At 40.1% G+C, this 20,113-nt stretch overlaps 1 protein-coding gene across 6 annotated transcripts in view; it reads left to right on the forward strand.

Annotated features, from left to right (window-relative positions):
• The window catches only part of atp8a2 (ATPase phospholipid transporting 8A2), a 79,623-nt gene that overhangs the window by 28,367 nt on the left and 31,143 nt on the right, over positions 1–20,113 (forward strand). For all 6 annotated transcript variants that reach the window (XM_064331801.1, XM_064331805.1, XM_064331802.1 and 3 more), the window contains 11 exons: positions 5,824–5,923; positions 10,697–10,795; positions 10,918–10,963; positions 12,233–12,273; positions 13,223–13,296; positions 14,898–14,967; positions 15,390–15,517; positions 16,368–16,479; positions 16,598–16,766; positions 17,511–17,638; positions 19,194–19,271. In XM_064331801.1, the coding sequence (XP_064187871.1) occupies positions 5,824–5,923; positions 10,697–10,795; positions 10,918–10,963; positions 12,233–12,273; positions 13,223–13,296; positions 14,898–14,967; positions 15,390–15,517; positions 16,368–16,479; positions 16,598–16,766; positions 17,511–17,638; positions 19,194–19,271 (1,045 nt within the window). The remainder of the gene's footprint in view (positions 1–5,823; positions 5,924–10,696; positions 10,796–10,917; positions 10,964–12,232; positions 12,274–13,222; positions 13,297–14,897; positions 14,968–15,389; positions 15,518–16,367; positions 16,480–16,597; positions 16,767–17,510; positions 17,639–19,193; positions 19,272–20,113) is intronic.

A 20,113-nucleotide genomic window follows, 5' to 3' on the forward strand; every position in this document is an offset into this window, starting at 1 on the left:
AATAATATGTTCATGGGATATATGACATAATATGGGAATAATGTATGTATAGTAAATACAGCACAGGGCTCCCCAACCCTGTTCCTGGATTTTTACCATTCTGTGGAGTTTTCTCTCCAACTCTAACAAAGTGCACCTTACTCAAGAGCTAAAGATCTTGTTGAGCTGCTAGTTAGTATAATCAAGCAAGCCAAATTAGGGGTGCAGTGTAGTATGTATAGCAATAGATAATAGGTATATGTTACATTACATTACAGGCATTTAACAGACACTCTTATCCAGAGTAACTTACACAACTTTTTTTACATCGCATTTTACATTGTATCCATTTATACAGCTGGATATATATACTGAAGCAATGCAGGTTAAGTACCTTGCTCAAGGGTACAACGGCAGTGTCCTACCCAGGAATCAAACCTATGACCTTTTCGGTTACGAGCCCAGTTCCTTACCCACTGTGCTACACTGCCGTCCCAGTGTTGATCGTACTTAGGCCCTGGTATAAGGCTGCAAGAATGTTTGGAAAAAATAGCTTGCCACAAACTAACATTAACCAATGTGAACTCTTTGCCAATTCTAGCCACAGTGAAGCTTGCTTGTTTTGGAGTTGCTATATAGTTCCTTTCAGCATAAAACATTTATAGGATGATACCTGAAATGGTTGCAAAGTGTGTTTTTGACTTTCACTCAGATACTTGCAACATTTGCAATATTCCTGAGATGAATGAAGTGAGAAAGTTCACTTTATGGTTTATAAAGTTGTCGATTGCACTTTAATAATAAATGATAATAGTAATTAAATGATAAAATTATAAAAATAGTGTCAGTGAAGTTTTGTTCTCTTCTTTAATTTAACCTGTATTTTTTTGAAAATTGATACATGCATGATAAATTTGTACTTGGAGTATACAGATGGTTCACTTTGTTGGGTTCCATAAGTCAGCTTCTCTTGTTTGGGAGCAAGAAAGGAGAATCGATCTGCTTATGCTGCCAGAAGATTTGATTGTGTCCTAAAAGGATCTATTTTAGTTCCAGTAATACCATTAAGGCTGGAATTGTGACTGTGCTCAAAGTGTGGTTGGACAGGTTGTTTCGCAGTGTGATCCTGATTGGACAGTATGAAAAAGGTCTTGCCCATCAGACCATTAGCCATGTTTTCCCCTGGCTCTCTGTCGCATATTATAGTTTTCTCTACAGCTCCAGGAAATCTATTAGGGGCAAAGGTATTATTGATTCAGAGCTGAGATTAAAGTAACTATTTCAATTACGAAGCAAAAAAAGTCCCCCCCCCCATATAACATAAATTATTAACAACCTACAGTCTTACTGCTTGGTCTCATACCTTTTCATTCCCCATTTTTTGCCTCCCAGTTTCAAATGGCAGTAAAATCTGTGGGACCATCTCATCATACCGTAACATCTTCACCAGTTTGGAAGAATGCAGACAAAAGTGCATTCTCTAGCATCTAGCGAGAAACTGACTACAGTGAAACAGCGACTGCGGTCTAAAAGAAGGTCCAAAATCTCCCATAGGTGTTCAAACGGGTTGACATTTGGTGACTGTGAAGGCCATAGCATATGATGCACATCATTTTCATACTCATCAAACCATTCAGTGACCCCTCGTGCCCTGTGGATGGGGGCATTGTCTTCCTGGAAGAGACCACTTTCATCAGGATAGAAATGTTTTATCATAGGATAAATTGATCACTCAGAATAAGTTCGTATTGATTTGCAGTAACAAGTGAACCCAAACCATGCCAGGAAAATGTCCCCCAGAGCATAATAGAACCACCGGACCCCCTCACTGTAGGGGTCAAACATTCAGACCTGTACTCTTGTCGAGAATGTGGTGAAGGATGACTCATCTGACCATATAACTTTTTTCCACATCTCAGTAGACCAGTGTCTACAGCTTTTGCACCACTGAACTCTTAAATGTGCATTCATCTTTGTAATGAAGGGTTTATGCACTGCGACCCCTCAAAGTCACTTAGATCTTTTCCTCTTACTGTCTTGATCCAAAATCAAGGTCAACTGGGCCTGTTTAGAATTTTTATACATGCCACAGAGCATGACAGGATGTTAAATGTATCAAGCAGTACACCTGTATGGAATCTGCATTTGTTACGTGTGTACTGATTTACTCAGGTTTTCCCTTTAATTTGTAACCTGTTTGTGTATATATATATATATATATATGAATGCATATAGAGATCTTGTTTGTGTTTCTGTATATGTACACACACTAGAAAGGCTGTACATGGAAGTACATAGACATACATATTCATACATAAGCATACTCACACACTGTTATTTCAGTAAATTACAGTTTCAATGTTTGTAAAATCCTGAGATGGCATTCATGTGGTTTATTTTCAGCCTTTTAAATCTATACTGCTGGTTGACAGGCTGATGAGGTCAGTCAGTCCAGGATCCCAAGGCACTGGGCTAACTGGAATCTTTGAACAGAGATGGTCCTGAGTGTGTAAATATAGACACCCCCGCCCCCTTTTTATACTTGGGCTCTCTTCCTTTCAAGGCAACAGGGCATTGTTTTTTTGCACTTTTTGAATTTGCTGACAAAAAATATCAATGTAGAGTCTGGATACTCTGTGTACCATAGAGTGTGTGTGAGTTGGCGTGTAAGAATGTGTGTCTGTTGGTTGTTCTGTTTCACCTCGGTCAGTGAGAATTAAATGCCTTTAACAGCTATGTATGCTTTTGGGAGCAATTAAGGCTTTAAGGAAAAACAGCATAACTGGGGGTATTCTAGAACTAGCACTGGGAACCACAGTGTTATGCTAAGGATTAATTAGAAGAAACTAAGTCAGCACAAATTCATATTTATGAGCAGTTGAAGAGAATAATTACTGTGAGTGCAGCGATATCTACCTGTTTCATGCTGGTTCACAACACACTAAACACTTATCAGCCGCTGTATTGGGTACACCTATCTAGTAGCGGGTAGGACCCACTTTTGCCTCCAGTACAGGCTTTGAGTTCTTTGAGGCATGGATTCCACAAGGTGCTGGAAATAATTTGTTTGGGATTTTGGTCCATGTTGACTCAGTAGAATTATGCAGTTCTGCCGAAGTTTTGGCCACACATTTTGATCTGTGGATACAGCTTGTGCAGACTTCTTTTGGTTGACAAATTTGCATGGTCCCTCCATTTTCTGAAAAGGAAGTGGAAAAATACTTTTCCCGTTGCCCGTTTTGATCACGTTTCCACGTCTTTGAAATGGCCCGTTAATGTTTGGACTATTTTGTTTGGACAATGTGTCCTAACCAAGGTGATTATTAATAACAAAAGCTGAAACTAAAACGTACAAATAAATGAAAAAACCACATGTAAAATATATATCTGCAAGCAGTGATTTGGTGGTTTTGCAATTTTGTTATCATACATTGTGTTTTCATTGAGAGGTTGGACAGAGCATGCATAGCAGGTCATTCTGGGTGTTTTTATAGTTTAAGACAGATTATACTATCGGCTATAATCTGCCTGATGTACAATAGTATTTAATGAGGCCCTGAAATCATTAACAAAAATGTGAATGAAATCGTTGTTAGCTTAAAATAGAATGGAAGAAATACTGCATATGGGAATTGGATTTCATCCAGTCTCAAGACTGAAAAAGATCTACGCAATGCCATCTAGTGTTGTGTCGTTTGCGAACGATTCATTCAAAAGAACGAATCGTTTGGGTGAACGAACTGAACTGAATCACTTCCTGAAACGATCCGTTAATTTCTCAGCCAGTTCAGTTGAGCTCTCAGTCAGTTGCGAGCAAACATGAACTGGTCATTCACTGACCGACTATCAGTTCAGTGATTTGTTCACTGAACGTAGTTATCCAACTAAATTCTCAGCTCACTGGCTTATCCTTCACGATCGACCGTTCTCAGTTCACTAGTTAGTTAGCTGAACTGAACGTTCGGCTGTGTTTCAGTTCAGTGAGTGGGACTACACAGTCGGAGCTCCGGTCAAGCACTGAATGATTCGGTGAATGAATCTTTTGAATGAATCTTTTTAATAAACTGATTCTAATGATTCAGTACACTGAAAAGAACTGCTTTGCCCATCACTAATGCCATCTGGATGACCAGTCAGGGCAAAGATACGCATTTGCGACCAAATTTGCATATGGTGGCTACTTAAGCAACATCCCAGCCCATAATCTTTTAGTGGAGTTTCTACTGTATTTAGTAAAATGAATGCCTATGGCAAACAAGTTATGTAATAAGCCAAGCCCACATTCATAAATCATGACCAAATGTCTGTTTTGAGACAGTACATGGATCAAGAGTTTTCAATTTCATGAAAATCTGTTGGTCCATTACTGAGAAACAGTTTTTGGCATTTGTAGCGCCCCCCTATTGACCAATTTGTATTATGCAATCTGTTTTATTGTACTGAACTAAACTGATGGCGATATGGTCATTTTTGTTTGAGGCCACGAGGCCGATCTCATAATCATTGTTTCATAGGTGTTATGGTTCTGCAAATTGGTGCAGAAACAAAAAAGCCTTTGGGAAAAACTGTTTTTGCATAATATGCAAAGTTGTACAAAGTCCAATATGGTGGACTTTAAATTGAAAGGTGCAGTGTTGTACATGTTACTCAAGAGATTATTAGTTAAACGTTTTGTATGAATTGGACAAAGGGTGTGGGAGTTATTGCATTTGAAATGGGATGAAATGTTTTTTTAATTATAGCGCCACTATGTGGGCTATTGGAGAAATATTTTTATGTTGGTGGTATGCTCCGTAATTACAGTGCTGCTGACTAAAAGAAAGCTGAATATTTTATCTAGTGAAAGAGAGGAGGGGGGATGGGGATGGACACTCCCTCTTCTCCTGACCTGTGCATACTTAATTAATGATCAAAGAGGATCCAGGGGGTACTGATTTCTCCCCTATATAATTATTGGTTCAGGCCAGTCAACAATACATCACATATTTTAAGTGGAAATATTAACGCAACACAAGTTAGCTAGTTTTTGCTATCTACAACAGTGTGTTTCAGTAAGACAGTGATTACAGTACAGTAACTTATCTAGGTAACTTTCTGAAGCTGTTAGATATGTGGACTACTTTCTACATAATGTTAGTTAATATAAGCTTCTTGGAAACATTTTAACATGATCACTCCTTGAACTCCCTATAACAATATCTTTTGTGTGATGATTAAAAGCAAAGGGAAGATATTATATAATTCTAATTAATGTTAGCTAGTTAGCTAAATATCTTGCTTACTCATTTTAACAAACGTCACTTGAACTGCTGAATATTACAGTTGCAACATTAGATTATACACTCACATACCTGGTTTTGCAAAATTGACAAGTAGCCTACACCTTGTCAATTTTGTCAATCACCTTGTTCAGCTTGTCAATCACTCTAGCTACTGCTATAAAATGATAAATAACTAGACACAGTCTAACTAGCTAACTTCACATTCGTATACGATGTATTAATCTGGATGTTGTCATTAACATAAGTCAGTCTCTCCAGTTTTTTGCGATTCGGAATTTTCTCAAATGTAGCCCACCTAGCTAACGTTACAAGTTGTTGGGCCAGTCATTTTAACTACCATCCATGAGGGCAAAGTCAGAGAGGTTGGGTTCACTTTGTCTTGACTTTTGTGTTCTGACTTTCTGAGGCGCTTGGTTTGTTCTCTGGCTATGTGTGGTGCGTGCTTTTTGGGATACCTTGTGACATGATAATGAGCTGAAATGTGATACCTTGATAATGCTCTTGTGTTTTTAATCCTCAGTTGTGTGACTGTGGATATTGTCCCCTTATGTTTGTTCCTCAGCACAGCGAAGTATGGGGTCCTGACATTCCTGCCACGCTTCCTGTATGAGCAGATTCGCCGTGCGGCCAACGCCTTCTTCCTGTTCATCGCACTGATGCAGGTTCGTTCATAAAGTACTAGACGTAGCAGAGTGTGCTACTGGTAAATTGTATGCTGCCAATGACTATTATAGTATATAGTAGGCCAGCTAGTGTGTTTTTATTACACTCCTTCATGATATCTCTTAAGCATCTGCTTACACTATATTACACATAATAGCACTAAAGATACACAGTGAAAGACAAACATGTAGCTACACAACGCAGAATACACTACATTTCCAAAAGTATGTGGACACTCCTTGTAATTGGTGGTTTCAGCTATTTCAGCCACACCCATTGCTAACAGGTACATAAAGTTAAGCAGACAGCCATGCAATCTTCATGGATAACCATTGGCAGTAGAATGGGTTGTACTGAAGAGTTTGTGACTTTCAACGTGGCTCTGTCACCCTGCTAGAGCTGCCCAGTTAACTGTAAGTGCTGTTATTGTGAAGTGGAAATGTACAGGAGCCACCACAGCTCAGCTGTAAAAAGTGGTAGGCCACACAGCTCTCAGAACAGGACCGCCGTGTAGCACATTAAAATCGTATGCTCTCTGTTGCAACACTTACTACAGAGGTTCAAACTGCCACTGGAAACAACATCAGCACAAGACCTGTTCATCAAGAGCTTCATGAAATGGGTTTTCATGGTTGAGTAGCCGTACACAAGCCTAAGATCACCATGTGCAATGCCAAGCATCAGTTTGAGTGGAGTAAAGCACCATCAACATTGGGCTCTGGAGCTGTGGAAACGTGTTCTTTGGAGTGATGAGTCTGGGGCTACTTTTGATGGTTTTGGCTGGGCCCCTTAGTTCCAGTGAAGGGAAATCTTAATGCTACATCATACAATGACATTTTAGAGAATTGTGCACTTCAAACTTTGTGGCAACAGTTTGGGGAAGGCCATTTCTTGTTTCAGCATGACAGTGCCCCCATGCACAAAGCAAGGTCCATAAACATATGGTTTGCTGAGTTCTGGGGAAGACCATGACTGGCTTGCACTGAGCCCTGACCTCTACCCCATCCAATGCCTTGGGGATGAATTGGAATGCTGACTGCGAGCCAGGCCTTACGCCCAACATCAGTACCCGACCTCACTACTGCTCTTGTGGCTGAATGAAAGCGAATTCCCCCAGCCGTGTTCCAAAATCTACTGGACAGCCTTCCAAGAAGAGTGTAGGCTGTCACAGCAGCAAAGGGGCTCCAGCTCCATATTAATGCCCATGGTTTTGGAATGAGATGTTCAACAAGTGCATATGGGTGTGAAGTTCAGGTGTCCACATACCTTTGGAAATGTAGTGTAGATAGCTCACAAAAAACAGTGTTCTGTATTTGTCTGAAGGAAATGAGAACTAGAAAGAGAACTACTGAGGGGTCTCCAGGGAGGTCTTTGGTATGTTGGAAATAAATTTTTTTAAAATAGCTTGTTGTTGATAGACTATTGGTTAACCAATTGATTGGATTTTTTCAAATCAGACCTGACCTTTGTAAATGTATTTACCTCAATTTAACATCATCTTTGTCTTTTGACGAGGTTTTCGGTAAGTGGGTAGTTGCGGCATCTTAGAAAACCGTGTCTTCCTGGCCCCAAAATGTCATAGCTTTTGGTTTAAATAGGCCATACAATTGTGGCTTTACTAAAAGGAGATTATTTGGTAGGGGAGGAATTTAAATTCAGGGACTGAAAAGTTAATAAAGAGAAGTAGACAGATATACACATTATTAGAATCGCTTCTATCTGAAATGGTGGAGGGTAGTGAAATTAAACAAATAAATAACTGATCTCAAGGATTCAATTACGAAAGAAATGAAAGACTTAAGTATGGAGCTTAGAATTTCTTGCAGAAACCAAACGGGACATTAAGAAAATAATGCAACAGACAACATCAATATTTGGAGAAAATGGACACGCAAGTGGAAGAAATAGAAAACAAAGTCAGTGAGTCCTACAACACGGAAATATTGCAGCGTAAGACTATTAAGCATTGGACCGTAGAATGTTCGAGATGGAAGAGATGATAGAATGCTTTGAAAATAAATCTAGATAGAATAATGTGAGGATTTTTAATGTCCCAGGGCATAGTGAAGGTCAAAATATGTGTACCTTTTTTCAAAAACTTATCCATGAAGTTCTGAACATACTTGGGGATTTTTATATCCTCATGGCACTTTAAATATTTAAGGAAAGTTAAAATAGAGCTAGGCCACTTATTGTTGCTTTCCTGTCATGACACCCAACAAAGCATAATGAACGCAGCATGGACATTTTTTAATGGAACTCGTATTTACATTAATCATACCTTTATGACCAAAACACAGAAACTTAGCAGCTTATGCAGACCAATGAGTGAGCTGTTGAAGGAAAAAGACATAAGGTCACACGTAGTTGCCCCAGCAGAGCTTAAAGTTTTAACCAAAGATGGGTCAGCAACAATGTATAGAAACCCACAGGTAGTGACTAAGGCGTTGGAGGAGCAAGGGCTGTACATTTGTACAAACACTCAGGCTTCCAACTGTTCAGCGACATTCAAAGATGCAGAAGAAAAGGAGGCCAGACATTAACAGGGACATTAATAAACTACTACAAAGGATTGATCAGAGGCTAGGAAACAAATTTCATCTCATGAGGTAGGCAGAACTTATCAAATTGAACATGGTGATTGAGTAACGGTAAAGTTATGTGGAAACAGGCGTATAGGCTACAGTTGGCGGATGTCAAACTCGGTGTTCACTGTTCAGTTTCATTTTGTTTTTAGACAGGGCAAACGTTTTTCTCTCTCTATATTCCTTTCATGCTCTCTATCTCATGCGTGTGTAGGCCACAATGATGGATATGTGTGTGTGAATGAATGTGTTGGGGTATGCTGGGAGAGTGAGGGGGTTTGGATGGGGACCGAGGGAGGGATGGTTGGAGCAATATGCCCCTACATTGTAATATGATTTTCTTTCTGAAAAAAACCCTAAACAGACACGGCTCACAGGGTGGCATATTAGCATGAAGACAACTTAATACACTGTATTTATCGCATTAAAATAAGCTGTGTAACCTCTACCACATTATAAATACTCAACAATTGCATTCAGAGCATCTTTAACAATGTTACAAACTTGTAACAATATTTTAAAGAACATTCAGTAAATACTTTAGATCAAATTCATTTCCATTAGATTAAATTAAAGTGCCAGGGAGTTGTTGGGTCTGAAGCATTGCTAACGGAGGAAAAAATGGGGACACACCTGCCATTACTTTGTAGGTGTACCAAGGTTTTATGCACTTTAATGTGCTTTAATGTTAAGATCTTCTGTCCTTTGAAAATATTAGCACATTATGAGCATAGGAGAAAAAAGTTTAATACTCCAAGTGCCAACATAAAATACCTGGATGAAATTACCTGCTTGACATGCTTGACGCAGTTCGTGATGAAAACAGAGAAATATTTATGCTGGGTGACCTTCACATAAATTGGCCTTTGTCACACTGCCCATTGAGAAAAATGGATGCCCACAAGTTAGTAGGCATGGTGATGTTGGATTCCAGCACTGCCTGATAGACCATGAAATATTGCTGAGCAAACTAAATTGCTATGGCTTCTCACTGTCCGCTCTCTCATGGATGGGCAGCTACTTATCTGCAAGAAAGCAGTATTTTTTTTAATGGCAGCTATTCTGATAGCACTAGTACTCAATGTATTCTTCAGGGAAGCTGCCTAGGTCTGCTTTTATATTCTATTTTTACTAATAATTTAGCTTGCATATTAAATAGATACAATGGTTGTTGTGTATGCTGATAATTCAACCTTGTACTGTGCAGCAGATAAGGCCAATAATTTGTCAGAATTGCTAAATAAACATCTGGAGAAAGTGTGTGAATGGGTGAAAAAAAATGATTGCCACTAAATAAATCAGCAGACATGGAAGAATTTGATTGTTAAGGAAACTGGATGGGGCATAGCACGTGATTGGAAAGAAATGGAAGAAAAAATGGAACTCAGCTACATGATTGGTTATCGGAAGCTAGACTCTCATGCTCTAGGTAGTGCGAGAGCACCACTGCACAAAGACAGGAGAATAGTTGTCAGTTGTTGATTTCAGCAGTGTCAAATGGAGCAGAGAGTTCAAGGCTAGAAAAAGTGCTTACATGGCTGGAAAATTCTAAAACTAATGGGTTTAGTAGGAAAAATCCATCCTTGTTATAGGCCGGCCATCCAGTCAGGAAAATACTTCTCACTTGATCCAATTACCTTTATTCCGCAGAAAAGCACACCTACTGACAAAGTCAATACTGTACTAAAAAAAAAATCTTTATTTAAAATAAGCAATCCTTTATACCCTTTAAGAGAGGCTGTGAAATTGTGTGTGTGTGTCAGTACTAAAGACAATGCCCTCTTTAGATAGAAAAGTAAAACATAGTTTCCCACCATCTAGCTGCATACTCCCTTTTTGCTTTTTGTTGAAGGCTTGTAGGATTTGAAGATTCTGGTCTGTGCTATATTGGTGTCTGGTTACTCAGCCAAGCCTTATCAGATGGAAGATAATAAGCAATGATGAATGGGACAGAATACATCAGTTTATATAACCTGCAAAATAAGATGTAATAATAAATATGAATAAAAACGTTAGCCCTTCGGAACACAGAAACCACACATAAACACACCCACATATACTCAAACATGCATATACTGTGCACACCTAAACTCACACACTCCTGCATCGATCTGAGGCAGTTATCATAAACTTCCAATATGTGTCAAACTGTGTCATACAAATTCCTATTTCTGTTTGTCTCCCCAGCAAATCCCTGATGTTTCTCCCACGGGCCGCTACACAACACTGGTGCCACTTATCTTCATCCTGACTGTGGCTGGGATTAAGGAGATTATTGAGGACTATGTGAGTTCACTGCTGCCCCCTGCAATGCCGGGGCCTGAACTGTGCCACAACGACAATTTACAGTTAAATGTAGATCTGCACAACAGCAAACAGCTAACTCACTCCTTATCTGTCCCCAACAGAAGCGACACAAGGCAGACAACACAGTCAATAAAAAGAAGACAACAGGTATAGTCTGTGTGAATATGTGTGTGTGAGAGAGGGAGGGAGGGAGGGAGAGAGATAATTTATTCACACCCCTAATTTTTATGCCTCCGAGACGGCACAGCCGTGGCCGGAGGCATTATGTTTTCGGGTTGTCCGACCGTCCGTCCCATTCTTGTGAACGCGATGTCTCAGGAACGCCTTGAGGGAATTTCTTCAAATTTGGCACAAACGTCCACTTGGACTCAAGGATGAAGTAATTAGATTTTGATGGTCAAAGGTCAAAGGTCAAGGTCACTGTGACCTCACAAATCCCGTTTTTGCCTTTAGGGAATTTCTTCAAATTTGGCACAAACATCCACTTGGACTCAAGGATGAACTGATTAGATTTTGGTGGTCAAAGTTCAAAGGTCAAGGTCACTGTGACCTTACGTCCGTCCCATTCTCTTATGAACGCGATATCTCAGGAATGCCTTGAGGGATTTTCTTCAAATTTGGCACAAACGTCCGCTTGGACTCAAGAATGAACTGATTAGATTTTGGTGGTCAACGTCACTGTGACCTCACAAAACATGTTTTGCCCATAACTCAAGAATTCATACACTAATTATGACAAAGTTTCACACAAATGTCTAATAGGATAAAATGATGAAGTGATGGCGGAGGCATACAAGGCGGTATTTCTAGTTCAAAATAAAATCTAACATAAATAAATTTGCATTAAAATACTGTCTAAGTTTATCTCAATTTTAGGACACTGTCCTGAGACCTCTCAGGGCATCCTGTTTTGCTGGGGTATGAAAATGAGTATAAAGAAACTCACTTTTAAGAAAATCACTTTTAAATGTTTTTAAAGTGTCATACATCACTATGTGGATAGGCAAAGAACTTTCTGAAGAAACAAGAGGAATGGCTGTTGACCTTTCCAAGCTGATTACAAGTAAAAAACATATAAGGATACCACATTCCACAATAGAGTGTTACAGTGATTACTGTCTTTTTGTGGGCTAACTCGGGAGTTGTGCCATGAGTTCCCTGTGAATTTCCAATTCATTTTTCCCGTAGGCATTTCATTTTCTGTCTAAAACAAGGTCCGTGGTTAACGTATGTCAAAGAGAGGTTCACGTTTTGTTCTACGAGATAAATTACACCCATTAATATCTCAACTGTAAATTTAGAAGCCGTTACGTGCTTTAAAAAAGTAAGTTGCTAACAAGTTGTTTCAAGAGATCCAGATTCACTTTGATCTGTTATCATGAATAATGATGTCATTGTAATATCCTTCTGTTTCAGTGCTACGGAATGGGATATGGCAGACAATAATCTGGAAACAGGTAATACACTTTCTGGACCTCAATCACAAAACTTTTCTTATATTCTTAGTTTTGTTCTTAAGAAAAGTTCCTATGAAAAACCAACATGGGATTCATGAGACATGAGCTTCCTTTTTGTTTGTATCCCAAGTGTATCGCATGATGAATACCAATCATTCATAAATTTTATGTGTGTCTGTTCATATGATTAGCATAAGGAAACAGCCAACAATCCCATAAAAGGCATGTAGACTTGCGGGTTGTTTACAAGCATAGGCCTTTCATTGCTCTCCGCAAACATATCTACTCTCAAGGCATGGTTAGCCAAGTAATCCATAAGCAGCAAATATGCTATTGTGCTGGGTTTGATTGTGTGAACATGGAGCTTTTTAAAAGCAGGTTTATGGGAACACTACACAGCTCCAAATAAGCCTTGTGAGTGGCCAGTCTCGATATAGCAGTTTTTTGTTACAGCAGTATGGAGCAGTGGTCAGAAAATATCCTGTTGCATGGTGAGTTGAGTAAGTTGAAGTTGCATAAATATACATGTACACAGATTCATCCCAAAGCCTGGGAGGAGGAGAGGGGGAAGGGAATGAGAAAAGGGGAAAGGTTGAGGAAAAGAGGAAAGGGAGAAGAAGGGAGGAAGACCCTGAGGGATGGATGCATTTGGCTGTCATATATACTAACGCTAATAATGATGGGGTGGATTTTAAATGTGGAGCCTCCATCCATACTTAACATGTGAGAAACATGGTCACTTAAGCAAGGTGACAATGCCACGGTCTGATTTGTATTTTGTCAGTGTTTGTCTGAGCTAATAATTTATAATCATATTACCTTTGTGTCTAACCCACCTTCACAGCAAGTTCAGGAGACTTTTTCATCAACTATCTCACAGTGCCCCCCCCCCCACCTTTCTGTCTCTCCCCTTATCCCTCCTATTACAATGTTGTGCCTTGTCCACCAGGTGGCGGTTGGAGACTTTGTGAAGGTCACCAATGGTCAGCACCTCCCTGCTGACATGGTCATTGTGTCCTCCAGGTCAGACACCACTTTGTGTGTGTGTGTGTGTGTGAGAGAGAGAGAGAGAGAGAGAGTGAGAGAGAGTAGGTGAGTGAGTGAGTGCTTGTGTGAATGGGGAATGTGTGTGCTTGTGTATTCATTTTAGGATTAGTTTGCTAGCAGCAAGGTTGTTACATTTGCGTTGTCAGATTACCTGAGGGTTAAGAAAATTATTGGGGGTTGGGTTTCTGTATGGCCAATCAAATCAGTCACCTTTTTCCCTTTAACTGCAGTGTATTAAGTCCATCATGTCAAAAGAAGAGAATGCACCAAAGTATGAGATGCTCCATTAGAAGGAAACTGATGTATTCATCTGAGAGGGTCCAGAATTGTATATAAAGCACCTCAAACAAGCCTCCTCTGGCAAATGGCTTATGTTTAAGTACTGGGTACTCTGTGTCAGGCATTGCGGAACACGAAAGAAACACATTTGCACCTGAAATAAGCACATCAGCCCGGGCTGAAGAAGATGATGTGTGTACAGCTGAACTGACAGCAGTCTGAAAATGGGCTGCTACAGAGCCCTAGATATTCTGGAATGTCCCATGATGAGAAGGGCTGCTGTGGCTTTCACAGTGACTTGGAGGGCACAGGGACCAGCTGCTCTTTATACCTGGAGGAATTAACTGGTAGATATTAGCCACCACCAGCCAGGAGAAATGAGGCCTCTATCTGCACTTCTCCTCGGACAGGTTGAAGACGTTGTGCATCAGAAGTATGTATGGTTGGCTGGACTCACAGCAGTCAAGAAGATTTTTGCTGTATGGCGGAAGCCACCACATTCACCCTCTAAGATTCATTGGATTCACACTTTTCTTGATAATATTTATGTGGAGCTTTCCAATGTGTAGATCCACAATGCAAGACAGAGGACATTACCCTCCTGGGAAGCAGCTGCATCCACTTTAACCACACTCATTTAACTCTCTTATTTATTTATAAGAGAGTTTTCTCTGTGATCCATGGGGAGGGATGGGAGCGAAGTATCGCCATGTATGGGACAGGGGCTAGGGAGACAATTATTGTATTTACATTTGTTCTCTTGCACTTTATACTCCCTTACCCCCTGTCTCATGAATAATGAATTTTAAAAATTGATCACAAAAAAGCATTTACACTTTCACTATAATAGAGCTCACAACCTCTGAAAAATTACAAAGAAGGTCAAAAACCTGGTTCCATATATGACTTGTAAACATTACAGAGAAAGTTGTAGGAAACTTTTTTGTCAGTCTCAGAAAAAAAAATACTCATGGTCTATGATAGATGTATTTCATATTTATTAAAAGGGTTAAAGAAGGAGGATACTGAAGATACAATATTTTAGGCTGTATTCTACCAGCAGGTTGAGAGTTGTTAGGGTGTTTTTTAAATTTTACTTTCTATTAATTAATTAATTTATTATTTTTGTTGTTGTTGTTATACTTTTAGATCTACCAGCACTGTGATTTATTACATTTTTAATTATCTTTCTTTTTATTAAATATTGAGGTGCACTTTGTGTTGCAAACAAAAAAGTGTTTTGCTTTGACTTATGCAAATGTTGCTTCAGTGTAGTGTGGCTCATGTTCTAACTGCAGTGAGCCCCAGGCCATGTGCTACACTGAGACGTCCAATCTGGATGGAGAGACCAACCTGAAAATCCGACAGGTAAGTCACACCTTGCACCATGTCTCACACCTACTCCATGTCTTGCACTACTCCATCTCTAACACCTGCCATAAACCTGTTGCATTAAGGTTTTAAATCAAATAAATAATAATAGCCTCAAAAATAAATGAAAACGGGCCTATTTACATCAATAAAAAGATGAAAATAAATTTGAAGTTTTCAAAGAGGTAAATCTTACTTAAATGTGACAACTTTAGAATCTAATAAATAAGGTTGAAAACTATATCTGTCTTGGCATCTTGGTTCATCAGGTTTTTGACACAGGTGTTTCCTGATGAGCCCTTAGCCTGGTTCCATTTCCACCGATATGAATAAACGGTTATTTTCTCCTAACTTAAATGGCTCCAACACCCTGCATATGTGTGTGTGTGTGTGTGTGTGTATGTGTCTGTGTGTTGCAGGGACTCTCCATTACTGCATGCATGCAGTCTCAGGAGGACCTGGTGACTCTGTCTGGACGCCTGGAGTGTGAGGCACCCAACCGTCACCTCTATGACTTTACTGGGACTCTGCGCCTGGACAACACCAAGTAACTGGCCCTCTTTCCCTCCCCGTGCAGTTTCAATTCTAAATGGTTTTTTAGCATGGAATTTTGAAATATATCTTGTCTAAGAATAATGATTAATTAACAGTTAAAAAAAGAAAACTAGTCGCTCATTTATTATACAGGAATAAGATTAAAAGTACACACGTGTGGGTGCTCAAAATGGGAAATGTAAATCAGGATAGCTACTGATTCACAGATTTGCTGTTCTGCAGGAAGGAGGGAAAAGAGAAAAGAGAAATTAGAAAGCATAGAAAAAGGATGAAGAGGTCGCAATACAAATAGGAAAATATGATGGTTCAAAACAGAAAAGAAAATTTGGGAAAACAGGAGTTACAGCAGAAAATGAAAAATGAAATGAGAGAATGAGAGCAGATTTCTGCTTAATTTCTACCAGGTCCTCTTGTTCTACTGTCAGAACACAACCTGTTTATCTCATAATCCATTTTATTAGTTGTGTATTTTATATTTGTTGCACCTATTGCAACGTTTCCTGGGAAATCCTTTTTTTCTTGTATCATGTTTGCAGCAAGGGCCCTGGTCTTGTAGAATTTAATAGGTGACAGAAAAGATCACCGGCAAAAACCAGAAAGTGAGACTGGGGGCTGTCGATTGATCCAGCATTGCGCAATCCTACATGTAACTGTTGAATATGTGTAAATGTTCACTTTTTGTGTATACTGGTTTCATTACATTAAAGGTTTTACCTGTGCAGTAACATGTTTACAAAGGTCACTCCCTCTGAAGAGACCTTGTGTTACTTTGCTGACCCCAATGTTGCCATGTGTGTGTGAGGTCATGTGACTGTAAGTCACTGTAAGATTCTGTGTTCCAGCCCAGTTCCTCTGGGTCCAGATCAAGTGCTGCTGCGAGGTGCCCAGCTGAGGAACACACAGTGGGTTGTGGGGATTGTAGTCTACACTGGACACGACTCCAAGCTCATGCAGGTTTATCATAAAATGTTTTAATGCTTAAATTTTCTCTTTCTTAAGAGTGAGTTGGACAGAAATGGCAGTCTGTTGTAGGATGTGTGCTGAGTGTAACTGTGGCTATGGACCTCACCAGAACTCCACGAAGGCTCCACTGAAGCGGTCCAATGTAGAGCGTGTCACCAACATGCAGATCCTGGTGCTGTTCTGTATTCTGCTGGTCATGGCACTGGTGAGCTCAGTTGGAGCAGCCATCTGGAATATACAACATCCTGAAGACACCTGCTGGTACCTGTCTCGCACAGGTGAGTCTACCTGTACTACACACAGACATTCACGATTTGTCCATGTACATTGTTATACAGTATACAGACAGGTGATAAAGGAAAAACCTGAATAAATGAGTGGAGAAACATAACGAATGCAGATGCTTCCATACAGGTGTACTGCATGATATAACTAAGCAATTAACATCCTATCATGCTCTGTGGCATGTAAAAAAATGCTGAACAGGCCCATTTGACCTCGATTTTGGATCAGGAGGGCAAGGTTCATTATTGGAGCACAGATGGTAGAGGATTCAGTCACAAAGACTGCTTGACTGGCTAGTGTTTAAATAGTGACTAAAGACATCAACAAATAGGGTCAGAAATTGTGGGCGAATGCGCACATTCAATGACCGTGATTCTCGTGTATTAGCGTAATATGTTAGGAAAAACAGAAGAGCAATTCTTTCTCAGGTGACTGAGCTAATACCCATAAAATAATTCTTGAATATTTTGAGCACGCAGCTTACTTGCTTTCTTTCTGTATATTTTTCTTTAATCATACCTGCTGCAGTACTGAACACCCTAACTTCAGAGGCCATGTGAAATGCTGCCAGGAAAAACATCACTCCTATCAATTTGGTGTTGGCGTGACAGCCATGACAACGCCAAATAGATTCCAGTGGTGATCTTTTGTGTGTGTGCATCTGTGTGTGTGTGCGTCTGTCTCTGCATGTACAAACACACTGTTGTGATGCAACCTGTTGCTGTGCCTGTCTCTAGGGGATATTTCCATGAACTTCTGGTATAATTTATTGACCTTCATCATCCTCTACAATAACTTGATTCCCATCAGCCTGCTGGTCACACTAGAAGTGGTCCGGTTCACACAGGCCCTCTTCATCAACTGGGTGAGTGTAAGAGAGAATGGGAGGGCGCTTTTTTTGAAGAGTAATTGCACTCACTGTTTTAGCCTGGCCTACTAAACAGTTCTGAAAAATGTGTCCTGGGGTGGATGGAGTAGGTGTGTCCATTCTATTTGCATAAAGTGTGCTAAATGTAAATCATCTGTACAGCATAGGCACATGAAACTTGGATCAAACTGTCAAACAAGGCACTGCAGTTCAATTATAAACCAAGATTCAGCAATTACATATGACCAAAGGTATCTGGACACCTCTTCGTCTGGGGCTGTTTTTTGTTCCATTGAAGGCGAATCTTAATGCTACAGCATACAGCGACATTATAGGCGATTCTGTGCATCCCCACAATTTGGGGAAGGCCCTTTCTTGTTTTAGCATTGACAGTGCCCCTGGGCACATAGTGAGGTTTATATAGAAATAGTTTTGTTGAGAAACAGTGTGGAAGAACTTGACTGGCCTGCACAGAGCCCTGACCGCAAGCCCAACCAGCACCTTTGGGATCAATTGGAAAGCCAACTGCGGGCCAACTAATAGCCCAATCAATGCCCAACCTCGCCAATGCTCTTCTGGCTGAATAGAATCAAATCTTGGCAGCAATGGTCCAACATCTTGTATAAGCCTTCCCAGAAGAATTTTGGATGAGATGTTGGATGTCAGGTGTCCACATACTTTTGGCCATGTTGTGTAATTTTTAATCTGTTTTGTATGCCTGTGAACCACTAGCCAGCTAGCTCATTGTAATGCCACTGCAAACGCAATTCTGTTTTTAAATCTGTTTTGCATGTCTGTGAACCACTCAGTTATTGGTCAGCAATTATTTCTTGGCTATTTAGCTTTGATGCGAAGCTCAAACCCCAATAGCTAACAAGCAAGTTAGCTAGTTACCTGGCTGGATAGCTAGCTTGGTTTTTACTAAATCCAGTAACATCAGTGCACCGCATAATGCACACAGATTATAGGCTGATTAGTGGTCTGTAGTGATCAACTACTATTCTAACCTCCTACCAGGCTGTTTGTAGTCATATACGTGGCCTAAATCCGAAATTCATCCTCCTCAAGGCAATATTTGCAGTAAACCTTCAAATAACATTAAAGGTGTATGTTTTACAACTGGCCTTGAAGGTTGGACCTGGGCCTCAAAACAGGACAAATCAGCTTTGAAGGAGGATGCACAGTGAACCAGCGTGTCACAATTTCTGATTTGATTTGAAACAAAGGCAAGCAGGTGAATACAATTGAAAATCACTACTGAATGTGGAGCGCAATCTAACTGGCCTGCTTCAGCTGCTGCCTCGATGCACCAAATGCAGTGTGTCAGTGTAATTAAAATGCCAGAACTTACTGGATCATGCTTATTTTTGATCTGTGTCAGGGTTTGCCTTACATTTCTGTCTGTTTTGGATTGTCAAAATAGAGCCTCAGTACAGCCCCAAAATTATACAAAAATAGTTTGTGGTTCATATAATTAACATAAATACTACTGTCAGTATGTACTTGTTTATCAGTTTCTATGTTTATGTTTTTCAATCTGTCTGTCTATTAGGATGTGGAGATGTACTATGAGGAGACAGACACACCAGCCATGGCACGGACATCAAACCTGAATGAGGAACTTGGACAGGTGAGAAGCGACCAATCTAGAAATGTAGTCCATCCGCTCCGCTGTCTGTGATGGTTAGGCAACATACAGTGTTTAATAGGCCATGTCATCCATATCTTGCCAAAGGTGTGGTTTTATGCACAGCAGGGATGGCTCTAGTTGCCTGTGCATTTCTTCACTTGGGGCCGCTCATATGGATGCTGCCCTAAGCCCCCGCCCTTTTCAACTATGCCTAGAGCCAGCCCTGATGCACAGGAAGTGTATCTCCTCTGGCTAAAATTACTGTGTAATTTTGCTCTGTTGTAGTTAATAGAAAATAATTCACTGGCAAAATACATCTGTCCTATCAGATTGTGAACAGAATGTAACACTATTAACAAACAATTTTTCTATATCTGTATGCATTTTTGTGAATAAGAGTTGCTGTTAAGCCAAAGTAAACTCTTTGATGTTGTGAGAGTGTTTGTAGTGTCTCTGCCTTTTACAGAGAACTGTCACAACCACACGTTACAGAGTAGCAAGATGAGTGGCAGGTGACCTTTGGTAGGATAAAAAAAATATTGTAGTTTATGAAAGGCATCTGATATAGTCAAATCAATTTGTGATGATACTGAATAATACTACAGCTCTCATGAGCACTGTGTGCACACTGTGTGTGTGTCCCATTGGCCATGCACTGCGCCCTCTCGCTTTTACTTCTCCGCAAAGTTTTCTTTGGTTGAAACTGTTCAAGTAATTCTTGGAGAATTGGAGAATTCAAAAATCACACACACAGTTTACGCAGGTTGGATGGCTGTAATCTGATCTAATTCCACTAGGGACTGAAGGCTTTCTGCGCTTCAGTGCAGATCCACAGGTCTGTC

This window comes from Anguilla rostrata, chromosome 4, assembly GCF_018555375.3.
Source record: "Anguilla rostrata isolate EN2019 chromosome 4, ASM1855537v3, whole genome shotgun sequence".
Taxonomy (NCBI): Eukaryota; Metazoa; Chordata; class Actinopteri; order Anguilliformes; family Anguillidae; genus Anguilla; species Anguilla rostrata.